This window comes from Cebus imitator, unplaced genomic scaffold, assembly GCF_001604975.1.
Source record: "Cebus imitator isolate Cc_AM_T3 unplaced genomic scaffold, Cebus_imitator-1.0 Scaffold6, whole genome shotgun sequence".
Classification (NCBI taxonomy): Eukaryota; Metazoa; Chordata; class Mammalia; order Primates; family Cebidae; genus Cebus; species Cebus imitator.
In genome coordinates this window covers 10,675,745-10,688,339 of record NW_016107321.1, presented here as the reverse complement: position 1 = coordinate 10,688,339, position 12,595 = coordinate 10,675,745, and the positions used below count along the sequence as shown (strand labels likewise).

Here is a 12,595-nt window from a genome sequence, read left to right as displayed (position 1 = left end):
ACGTCAAAAAAAAAATTAATTGAGTATGTATTACTATTTAATTAGTTAGCTAACTAGTTAGGGTATATGCTGCTGAATTTGAGTGGCTGTGTATTGTAGAACTATTTCAGAGAACAATGAACAAAGTGCAATTAAGACAAGGTGCACATTTTCCATTTTTGCTTACCCCAGGCTGTCACTTAAAATCAAATGCTATCACATTCGATTATTCCTTCCTTTCTAACACACCATCAAGTTTTGTATCTCTGTGTCTCCGCTTGTGTTTCTCCAGCTAAGATTACAATAACAGACACTTCGGGAACTCACCCAGATCCCCTTTATCTGGCTATGCTGCAGTCACCCTGCTAGGCCTGAAACTAATGGTTTATATCTGAGGTTTTCGCCAGAGCATTGCCTTGGCTATTAAGAGACGCAAGAAGACTTCATTCTCAAAAGCTCTTCATGGCATCCCCATATTGGTAACAGTCCCTGGCACATGGCAAATACACACAAATATTTATCAGCTGCCTGACTAACTCAACTTTACCAAGAAGGGCAAATGACATCCCATAAAGAATATTTTTAATAAAACATAAACAGCTTGCAAATGCTACTTATGATAGCTATGTTTCTCTGGAACTTGGCTTCCTCGTTTGTAAAACTCATAAAAGATTTCTGTGATAGTCAAATGAAATTATTCTTCTCAAAGCCAAGCAACAGCACCAGACAACTGGAAAGTAGGATATTTCTCATTCACTTGGGGAATATTTGTGGAGCAAGAAATTTGTGGGGGTTGTGGATGAAGTCACAGTAATCACTTGCTCACCCATCCATCTGTCCATTAAATGTTTATTTAACTTCAAATGTGTGCCAGGCACAGTCATAAATGATGTGGGTAAACAAAAAGATATTGGGCACTGGCTCTGACTTTAAGAATTTAATAATTAGAGAAATAAACCAGATAAACAAAATCTGTAATTGAAAGCAGATTATGATAACAACACGAAAAAGTCATCAAAAAAAAAAACACTACAGAAATACACAGAGTTCGGAAGAGGGAATAATTACCCTGACATAGAGAACTAGAGATGCTCTTATGAAGGAAGATGCTCTTGTGAACTCAGCAGCCTACATGACTTACTACCAGGACAGTAGGCCATGAATATGAGCCATTAAAGCCAGAGACAAAAATACAAACACAAATTTTAGCAAAGTCTTAAAATCAGTTAAATATTCAATCGTAAGTCTTACAATCATTTTTCGAATCTTGAAGAGAAAGTGTGAATTTTTATTTCTACCTTTTTCTTGTATATATAAGTCACTGAGAATTTTTCACCCAACTACCCATTTGCATTTCTATTCTTTTGTTTAGTACAGATATTGAATAATCATACCATCAAATACCAAATGACTTCGGTAGACAACTGTTCAAGATATGTCTTGTTAAGATTAAATGTGGGCCGGGTGCAGTGGTTCAAGCCTGTAATCCCAGCACTTTGGGAGGCCGAAGTGGGTGGATCATGAGGTCAAGAGATAGAGACCATCCTGGCCAACATGGCGAAAACCCGTCTCTACTAAAAATACAAAAATTAGCTGGGCGTAGTGGCGTGCACCTGTATTCCCAGCTACTCGGGAGGCTGAGGCAGGAGAATTGCTTGAACCGGGAGGCAGAGGTTGCAATGAGCCGAGATTGAGCCACTGCACTCCAGCCTTGTGCCTGGCGACAGAGTGAGACTCTGTCTCAAAGAAAAAAAAAAAAAAAGAATAAATGTGAATTTCCAAAATGAATTTCACCTCTTTCTGTGTTTAAACTTTTTGGGGTTTTTTTTGTTGTTTTTTTCTATAAAGATGGGGTTTCACCATGTTGCCCAGGCTGGTCTTGAACTCTGAAACTCTGAAGCTCAAGCCATCCACCTACCTCGGCCTGGTGGGAATTTTGACTTCCTCCTCTGTCGCTGGCCAATGGCCACGTTTGCAGGATTTGCTTTTCCTTATTGCTTCTTTTGTTTACTTTAGCTGATTTATTTCATCATTTGAATATTTAAAAAACTACTTTGGAAAAACACCAAAATGTGAGCATTGTTATGTTGAAATAATCTGCATTAAGGGGCTAGAAGCTGGGATTACAAATACTTATCTCTTCTGTTTATCTCATATTTGATCTACCTATTTGACGGTCTACCCTCCAAATGGATTCAAAGTCTAACCATTCCATTTCTCCACTACGCCAGCGCTATCTCCTGATGGAATCACTGCCATCTCTCACAACAGCTTACTGCATAAGCTCTCTCAGTTCTCCCTGATTTTATCCCTACATCCCACCTCCCAGGGTCTTTTGCACAGAGAACGCTGAGGGGTCCACTTGAAATGAAAGCTGATTACATCCCTCTGCTCAAACTTCTCAGAGTTTCCCTAAATAACTCAGGTGTCAAAGTCCTTAACTGGCCCAGAGGCCCTCCATGATGTGACCACCACTATGCTTTGGCTTCATTTCCTACTACTCTCATCTTGCTTCACCCTGCTTCAGCCACAGCGGACTCTGCAGTACCACACAAGGAGACCTTGACTCCAGCTGTTACATTTGCTTGGAAAACTTTTCCCCCAAATATCCACTTGGCTGACTCTCACACCACCCTTCAAGATTTCGCTCAGATCTTAGCTCTCAGTAGGGCCTGTCCTGGCTCCTCTATTCTTTGCCACAACCCATTTTCTACCCCAGCACATCCTGGCTCATTGGACTCCACTTCTGATGTAGTGTATATTTTCATATTATGTGGATTGTTTATTATCAATCTCCCTCAACAAGAAGTTTGGCTCCACGATGAACATGAATCATGGTCCACTTTATTCACTGATATGTCCCAAGTATTTAGAATGCTGGCTCTCAATAAATGCTTGTTGAATGAACAAACATGCCCAGAAGCATAGACTACATTGTCTCATAATGATTTTTTAAAATTCAACTTGAAGGAAAATACCTGGAGTAGATTTTTTAGTGACTTTTATAGCACTTAACTCAGTAGCTTATACAATTATCAGATTTGAAATGGAAAGCTGGATCCTTTCTTTGCTCTTTTGTGAAACTAAAGGAATCACAGATAATGGCTTCTACAAACTGTCTTCCAGAGTGAAACTAAAAGACTCTCATCTATCTGGAGCCTTTTTAGAAAGCCTGTTAAAAGCTCCCCACTTGTAACTTCTTTAAGAATAAATGGATGTTCTTTCCATGTCAACCCTCTGAACCCTTCTGAAGAAGAAGGAACATAAACAAAAACCTCTTCTTCACTCAGGGAAGATTTCCTGACATGTTCTTTATTATCTTGTGAAATGTCGTTCACCCCATTAGAAGCAGAAGTCCAAACTGGTTTCACTGTTTATCTTGACTCTATAATGATCAGAATGATTGGACACTGAATTAAATATTTTCAAGATTTTAACTTTGTTTGAGATAATTTTCCAAAATAGTATTATTTTATACCATTTTCACGAAATGAAAGTTCACCCAAAATAATTTTGTTAACTAAAAACTTGGAGAAAAAATTATTTTTACCCCCAGGCTTATATATCTAAGTCATCACTAGCCTATACTGTATTGGGCCAAACAATAGCTCGATTCAGTTTTTGGATAAAAGTTATGACTGGGTGCAGTGGCTCGCGCTTGTAATCCTAGCACTTTGGGAGGCCAAGGTCAGTGGATCACTTGAGCTCAGAAGCCACAGACCAGCCTAGGCAACATGGCGAAACCACATCTCTACAAAACATTAACCAGGCGTGATGGTGCGCACAGATAGTCCCAGCTACTCAGGAGGATGAGGTAGGAGGATGACCTGAGCCAGCAGTGAGGCTGCAGTGAGTTGCCACTGCACTTCCAGCCTGTGTGACAGACTTAGACTCTGTCTCAAAAAAAAAAAAAAGTTACTATATATATTTTTTAATTTCTATCTGCTTAAATAAAGAACCTAAATGTTAGTTTAACCAAGTGCCTTGCATGTCTGTTTTTCAGAAACAAGAGAAAACAAAAACAAAATCTGCCTGGGAAATATGTGAGCAGGAGGAACACATTCTGTTGCTAAGGGGAAAAGAAATCTAACTGTTCAACATTTATCTGACTATTTCCAATATATTTCTTTAGAAAATGTTAGCATTAATGGCCTGCCAAAAAAATGCTCAACTTAGAACTTCTAAAAACATAACATTAGATTGATGATTCAGAAAATTTAGAGATGTTTCTGAATTTAGTGACCTAACTTACTTGCCTCATGAGTATCTCTTCATTTATTTGTTTTAAATCAAGTATTTCCTGAACTTCTATTGTACATAAGGTTCAACTGTCAAAGAATACAATAGGGCCATGATCCTTCAACTAAGAAGGCAATTTGGTTGCTTTTATTTCACCAGGGAAAGATCTAGATTCCTGGCAATGCTCTTAGCAAAGGAATCTGAGACACTAGTTTGCCATTATAAAGCCGAAAATGCCAGTATAGCACAACTAAAGAAACCATAAAGAGGTATATTGGTGGGCACAGTGTGAGGGAGAATGAACTTGAGGAAAAAATGGAGGAAGAAGGAACTAAATATCTGTATGTTGTAGGTTAAAATAGGAGAGAGAGACAGAAGCAGACAGAGAGAGACAAAGTCAAAGACAGAAACTTAGCAAAAAATACATGCTTCTCTCTTAAATCAACAAGGAACATTTTTTTGAAGACCTATTCAATACAAGAATTACCCTTTAATGCTTTACCCTATTTGATACAAAGTTCAATTACCCTTTAATCTTTAGATAACTTCTTTAGAAGCATTAAAGGGTAATCTAACAAGAGAGTTGACAAAAGCTGGGAAGCGTTGTAAGGTCTGAAGATATCATTAAGTTTGAGTGACATAAAGAAAACAAAAGCTTTTTCTAAAATCCAAAATTGATTTCTAAAAAGGAGAAAGATGACACATGGAAAAGCTATGACTATATTAAGAAAGAATATATTATAAGTGTAGTTCAAAAATTGTTCTAAATTTGACCATATTTGAAGTTTAATTTTATTTATATCTTGCTTAATTTTGGCTAATCATATTTAATAAATATTTTAATAAACATTAATTCAACAAATATTTACATCTTTTCTTGGCTGCTAGCCAAATAAATTAGAAAAGTGACCATAATTCTCCACTGACAGTATGAGAAAACAGTAGAGGTCATTATTTAAACAACAAATTTAATAACTTAAATCCAGGAACTGGCAAAACATAATAAAGATAAAAACTTTATCACACTAAAAGAAATTCTGGCAGAAAAGGCCTGGTAAGTGAATGAGCTACTGTAAGCTGTCAGAACCTGTCATCATTTGGGTCGATGATGGACAAGTGTCATGGTTCAGTAGAAAGAGGATGTCCTATGAAGCTAAACAGATGGGGATTCCCATCTCGGGCACTCACTGGACATTTGAGCATGCCATTCAACACTCTGAATCTCAGTTTCCTCAACCATGAAATGCAGATAGTAGTATCTACTTCCTCATAATGTGGGACAGGAAACAATGTTTGAAACCGGGGGGAAAAAGGCACTCACCACAATGAAAGTGATGGATAAATCTGACATATTAAAATCATGAACATATGTTTACAACAAGAAATTGTGAAACAGAGTTTTGAAAAACTAAAAGTGAGATTTGCTCACTTTTAATAGGTCAGTGCAAAAGTAATTGTGTTTTTACATTATTTTTAATGGCAAAAATCATAATTACTTTTGCACCAACCTATAGCTGACAAAGAACTAATATATAGAACAATAAGAAATCCTATCATTCAAAAAGAAAAAGGAGGAGGAAGCAGCTAAAAAATGTAGAAGAGACTTAGACACTTCACAAAAGAGAAAGTTCTAATGGCTAACAAAAAAGGTGCTGGGCCTCATTAGTCATAAATAAAACGCAAATTAAATAATACTATTTTTCAGGGTTGCCTGGGGAACTAAAAGTTTATACATTTAAAGTACCTACATACGTCCTGATACACAGTAGGTGTAAAAACCATAAATCAACTTCCCCAATGTTCACGGCATGACCCTTTCTAGGGGCCATTACTATATTGCTAAGAGCATCCAAATATGAAGCAACTCTCCATAGATTTAACATTAATTAATAATATGAACTTACATTTGGTGCTTTCAACACTTAGAATCAAATTTGGATTCTTCTCTAGCAAATACACAAATCACTCCATATGCAATTTTAATGCACACTAATCCCACTCCCGACTTCCTGCTCTCTTTCTTGCTCTCCTTTTTTCTGTCTGCTGTTTTTCACCCTAAATTCGTTTTGCATTGTTATAGTACATGCACATAGGCATGGCATTTAAATTTTTCCTGAGAACAAGTAGGACATAAATAAACACGGTCAGGCGAGCACTGGCCTATGATCTAGAAGTCCTTTGCATCCTCAGAAATCCTCTGAGTATGGTACATCTTTGGGTCACACACAAATATACCAAGTTTATCATACCCGTGGGTTGCTATGGAGAAGGCTCAAAATCAGCACCCTGAAAATTGCACTGGCTCGTTGGCAGGTACCTTAATTTAGCCCATTCTAAAAATTTATCAGTCAAGCTACTTTCTACCCAATTGGAAGAAATGGCATCCATGTATCTGATCGATGACCAACAGACTACTTACATCGGTACATAGTGAAGGAGACTGAGTCTGGGAAGAGCGAGAAGGAGGAGGTGTCTCCGCAGCTATTTCAGGATCTTCCTGTTCACTTTCACTGTAACATTCTATAACAAAAATGAAAATGCTTAATGTTTTAATGCTGTCATCGCTTATTCCATAATGCATGAGCAGAGGTTTCTCTCCATCTGGCTATTGCAATTTCAATCCAATTCAGAAAGTTCCTATCTAATGAACTACCTGGTACAAGGGAATTACGTAACAGGCAGAAACAAATGGCCAGTTCGGGGCTCCTGACCTCAAAGAGCATCCAATATGCAGGAAGAAGACAAATCGTAGCTTGGGGGAGATAAAATAATTCCTCAAAAGAGGTGTGAGTCATAATACTAAGAGAGCACAAAATCAGTAGTGATTAATTTTGATTGTAGAAATCATAATGAATTGAAACCGGCAGGATCACTAAACCAGCAATGGTACACAAATTGTGACGGGAAGGGAGTCCCAGGCTGAGGGAGGAGGCTGAGCCAAGTATGTGGAGACCCCTATGGAATACGGCAGAAAACAAAGCTGGAAGGTGGTAGAGGCCATGTCATAGAAGGCGTTACATGCCAGGACAAGGAGAAGTTCTGTGTGTAGTTTTGTACTAACTTACAATCTATAAATAGACAATGGGTGCTTATTTTATGGAAAAGAGGACCAAGAAGATGGTTAGGACACCACTGATTTCAGGGTCTTGCATGGTACCCCTTTATTGTTTCAAATCCAGTTGCCACTTTTTCATTTCTAATTAACTCTATGATTTTACGATTTTGTTATCGGAAGCTATAACTCCCTACTTCCAATTCCCAAGCCCTTTTGTGATCCGATCATTTCAGAAAGACTGTCAATTTGGTGACCCTGGCAGCTAAATCCTCCCTCTTCTCAATACTAAGGTATAATTGCATCATTAAGAATTAGACTCCTTGGCTCACACCTGTAATCCCAGCACTTTGGGAGGCCGAGACAGGCAGATCATGAGGCCAGGAGATCGAGACTATCCTGGCCAGCATGGTGAAACCCCGTCTCTACTAAAAATATAAAAATTAGCTGTGTGTGGTGGTGCATGCCTGTAATCCCAGCTACTCAGGAGGCTGAGGCAGGAGAATTGCTTGAACCAGGGAGTCGGAGGTTGCAGTGAGCCAAGATCATGCCACTGCACTCCAGCCTGATGAAAGCAAGACTGTCTCAAAAAAAAAAAACAAAAAAAAACAAAAAAAAAAAATTAGATTCCTGTAGCTTTGAACCCTGAAAGCTACTGACTGAGCTAAAAATATGGTATGTGTCCCAATATGACCTTCAGGTTCCTAGTGCAATCTTAGGGTAATTAGTCTCAGCACACACCTGGTGGAAATATTAAAATATCAGGGAGGAAATAGTGGGATGAAAGTGATCTGACCAGATCATGACGAGATCACGTCTATGAGTAAGAATTCCTCAAGTAGAGCAATTAAACATTTGCATTGGCAACTGTTTGAGATGTCATGAAGCCCACAGCTGCTAGAGTGTGGGTGAAGTGTGAAAGGCATTCCTAGCCAGCATGGGAAGCTCTATTCCATGTTGGTGAGTCTGTGTGAATATGTCTGTCTCTACATATTTTCAGACTGTTTTAAATGCCAAAGCATGTTTCCTCAGGATCAGACTATACATAGAGCTTGACATTGTTTTTTCACCGTTTCAACCTATTCTAATATTCTTGCTAAATTTTCAGAAATTTAAAATAGAACATACCTTCATCCTTTGTAGTGGATTCCCGATGGATTACAGCCAATCCAAGTTTATTTAACCACCTAAAATTCAAATAGAAAGCAAATGTCGACCAAAGATATTAGCCCCCTACCCATTCACCTTCCCCCAGACTTCCTTATGAAATTAAGTCATGATTCTACCATCAGTCTGCACATTTCCAGAAACAGCATAGGTTTGTGGCATCAAAAGCTAAGGCCTCTGGTTACACAATACTTTCCTTACTCAAGGTATCCTTTGTAAGGTAAGATGTGAGGTGGCCCATTACTCAGTTGGTTAATGAGGGCAGCCAAATTAGGTATTCCAAAGATATGAACAAATACATCTTCTGTGCATTTGAACTTTTTAGCAACCATCAAACCCTTTATCACTGGATTTAGTAACTTGGCTATTAAAGTTATTGGGCGTTACTCTTAATAATGTCACTTTATTTTAGAAAAAACTCAGGAAAAGATCATTTATTTTTAATCCAAGAATATTTTTATGTCAATCAGTAAAAAATCTGGCTATAATTGGACAGATATTTTTTAACTGGAACAAATTTTAATTCCTTGAAGAATTTTGTGTAACATAAAAATTGAAAATGTCCTATTTACCATTTTACTGGCAATGAATTCCAATTAAACGTCAGTAACAAAAATAGAACTAGACAGAACCTCAAACCTGGCTTGTCCCTGCAGACCACTGCAAGTCCTTCTCAAGGGTTTACTTAGGAACATATCTTGAAATACAGATTTTTTAAAGATAGGACACAAAGTGTGTCTATGACATATACTCCTAACCATATTAACCCTGCACTTACTGGGAAGATCTTGCTTATTTTTGCACTTATTTTGAGACAGTGAAAAATCCATGCTATGCATTTATCAATTCATCTATGCTTTTGACATCTTCTAGTCTCACCCTGGGCCACGAACAAGCCATGAACAATTCAGCATGCTACACTTACACTAAGCCAACAATATTGTGCTTTCCCACATCTGTAACTGTCAGATAATTAGGAATCCCTACCCAACCCTCAACCTGCCACAGTCTTGTTGTACCTGTAATTTTTTAATAGAAAATGTATAATAAATTCAATTTTTAAAAATAAAGTAGGAGTTTCTAAAGAACAAAAATGAGCTCTAGCCTATGTTAAGAAATCACCTTCAGCACTGTGATATCACAAACTCCTGAGCAGCCACTGAAAATTGGACTGATAAAGAGTCCAGATAATGCAAGAGAAACCCAAAAATGTTTATCAAGTCTCAATAGGATAATAGGTAAAATAAAGGAGTAGAAATTTACAGGAAAAATACAAATAGCTAGACAATATGTAAAAAAAATTTCTCAGCCTCAAGAGTACTTTCAGAAACGCATACTCAAACACAGGAAAATATTTTCACCACTGGATTGGAAAAACTTTAAAATATTGTTGATTTCAAGTATTTAACAGGAAATAGAAAAAGAAGCATTGTCATCTTTTATTAAATTAAACGTGAAAATTGATACGGCCAATTCTGAGCAGGAAATTTGATGATATATTAAAAATTTAAATATCCATTCCCTTCACCCAACAATTCCAATCATAAATATCAATTCTACAAAAATACAATTGCATATTCACAAATAAATGTGGCAGAATGTTCACTGCCAACAAGGCTCATAATGACAAAAAGAAAAAAAACATTAACAAGAAAATGAATAAATAATTTATTCTATAACACTGATTCTATCAATTTCATGTTATAACAAAGCTAATGAGAGGACTAAGATGGGGGTGGAGGTGGTTAATGACCTGGAAAATACATGAAAAAATACATCTTCTGTAATTGTGCCTTTGAAATTATAAATTTTGAAATTTGTAATGGAATTTTGTATGAAATGGAAAACACTAATATACTCCTAATTGAACAGATCAAGTATAGAACAGTGTGTTTAGCCTGATCCACTGTGCTTCAAAAACGATATGTTTTTGTATGTGTATGAACTGGCATCCACAGAAAAGTGTCAGGAATAATGTAATCTTATTGTTAAAAGTGGATGGCCAGGCTCTGTGGCTTATGCCTGTAATCCCAGCACTTTGGGAAGCCGAGGTGGGCAGACCACAAGGTCAGGAGTTTGAGATCAGCCTGACCAACATGGTAAAGCCCATCTCTACTAAAAATACAAAAATTAGCCAGGTGTGGTGATGTGCACCTGTAATACCAGCTACTCAGCAGGCTGAGGCAGAAGAATCACTTGAACCTGGGAGGCGGAGTTTGCAGTGAATCAAGATTGTGCCACTGCACTCCAGCCTGGGAGACAGAGCAAAACTCCATCTCAAAAAAAAAAAAAGTGTATAACTCTGCTCTTCCCCTAAGTGGCCTGAAGTGATCTGTGAAAATGGTTTGCTATTTACTTAACCCAGAAAAACCCCATAAAATCATGCAAATCAAGAGGTTCAAATCTTTGTGTTCACTGTAAGAACACCTGTGAAATTCCCTAGGCTATCAGAGGCATGCATATATGAAAAGCCATCAAGTTATCGGGAAGATGTCACTTTACAGAAACGATGTGTTTCCAATGGTGGAGTTGGTAGGTGTGCCCAGGGCAAACAGTAGGGCTGGACACAGGGTTAGTGACCCAAAAAGAATGCTAAATTTTTCCTGCACATGTTTAAAAGTACAGAGAGTAATGCTGAACTCAAGTGTTTACAGGTAGATTCTCTAGTCATTAAGTACATTCAGGTGAATGAAACACCCAAGATGGACTGCTGTATTTTCCGAGATCATGGTTGGATGAATTTATATGTGAGCTCCCTCTGCCACATGGAGATAATCCTTTCTGGAAAGGAAACCACAAGAGGTGGCTGCATGGAAAAAAAAAAAAAAAAAAAGATCGGGCACAGTGGCTCACACCTGTAATCCCAGTACTTTGGGAGCCTGACGCAGGTGGATCACGAGGTCAGGAGTTCGAGACCAGCCTGGCCAAAGTGGTGAAACACCATCTCAACTAAAAACACAAAAATTAGCCAGGCATGGTGGCACATGCCTGTAATCCCAGCTGCTCAGGAGGCTAAGGCAGGAGAATCGCTTGAACGAGAAGGTAGAGGTTGCAGTTAGCTGAGATCGTACTACTGCACTCCAGCCTGGGCAACAGAGACTCCGTCTCAAAAAAAAAAAAAAAAAAAAAAAAAAAAAAAACCAAAAAAAAAAAAAAAAAAAAAAAAAAAAAAAAAGTGTCCCATAAGAAATTGAAGAAACAAAAACTCATGGCATGAGCATTGATTTAGCATAAAATAAAAGCAAAACCAAAAAGAAGTGGTTCACCCTAGGGAGAGTAGCTGGATTAGAAAGTGAAGTGAGGATACAAGAAATATTTTGCTTTGTCTCACAAGAATATGTTTTATGTATTATTAACTAAAATATATGTTTAAAAGTTCGTTTTTTGTTTTTTGTTTTTGCGGCGGAGTTTCGCTCTTGTTACCCAGGCTGGAGTGCAATGGCGCGATCTCGGCTCACCGCAACCCCCACCTCCTGGATTCAGGCAATTCTCCTGCCTCAGCCTCCTGAGTAGCCTGGATTACAGGCACGCGCCACCATGTCCAGCTAATTTTTTGTATTTTTTAGTAGAGACGGGGTTTCACCATGTTGACCAGGATGGTCTCGATCTCTTGATCTCGTGATCCACCCACCTCGGCCTCCCAAAGTGCTGGGATTACAGGAGTGAGCCACCGCGCCCGGCCTAAAAGTTCATTTTTAAAAACTGACCAGACAAAACAATACATTTTTTAAATAATACACTTTTAAAAACACCATAATAAGAATTTTTAGCTTATACCTTAGTTCATAATTGTATAAGTTGACCCTCCCCCCCATAAAAGCATCTGAAGGTGAAACAGGCAAAATATTTGTTAAAAGAGACAAAAAATAGTTTTCACTTGAGTGTCTGAAACAAGAAAAGGCATTTCTAAGCTCTTTCCCCAAACATGAAAATGTAGCAAAATAGAAGCCTGTTGACAATAAATCTCTCTCTCAGCCATACCCAAAACTTACATCCTTTTCATGGCAACCATTAGTTACTTGCTGTGAAAAGTTAGTGATGGTTTAGAATCCTGTTTAACCGTTTTCTTTCTAGGATCCTCTGGCTAAGAAGTTTTTTAAAAACATCATGGCAGCAGGAAAAACCTTTATCTGTGGCTAAGTAGATGGATGCACAAAA

General features: G+C 37.9%; 1 protein-coding gene across 6 annotated transcripts in view; it reads right to left on the bottom strand.

The window, feature by feature from the left end:
- Positions 1-12,595, bottom strand: part of IPCEF1 (interaction protein for cytohesin exchange factors 1) — a 201,264-nt gene that overhangs the window by 47,048 nt on the left and 141,621 nt on the right. For all 6 annotated transcript variants that reach the window (XM_037742101.1, XM_017537739.2, XM_037742096.1 and 3 more), the window contains 2 exons: positions 8,399-8,457; positions 6,638-6,738 (listed from right to left, as the gene is read on the bottom strand). In XM_037742101.1, coding sequence (XP_037598029.1) covers positions 6,638-6,738; positions 8,399-8,457 — 160 coding nt within the window. The remainder of the gene's footprint in view (positions 1-6,637; positions 6,739-8,398; positions 8,458-12,595) is intronic.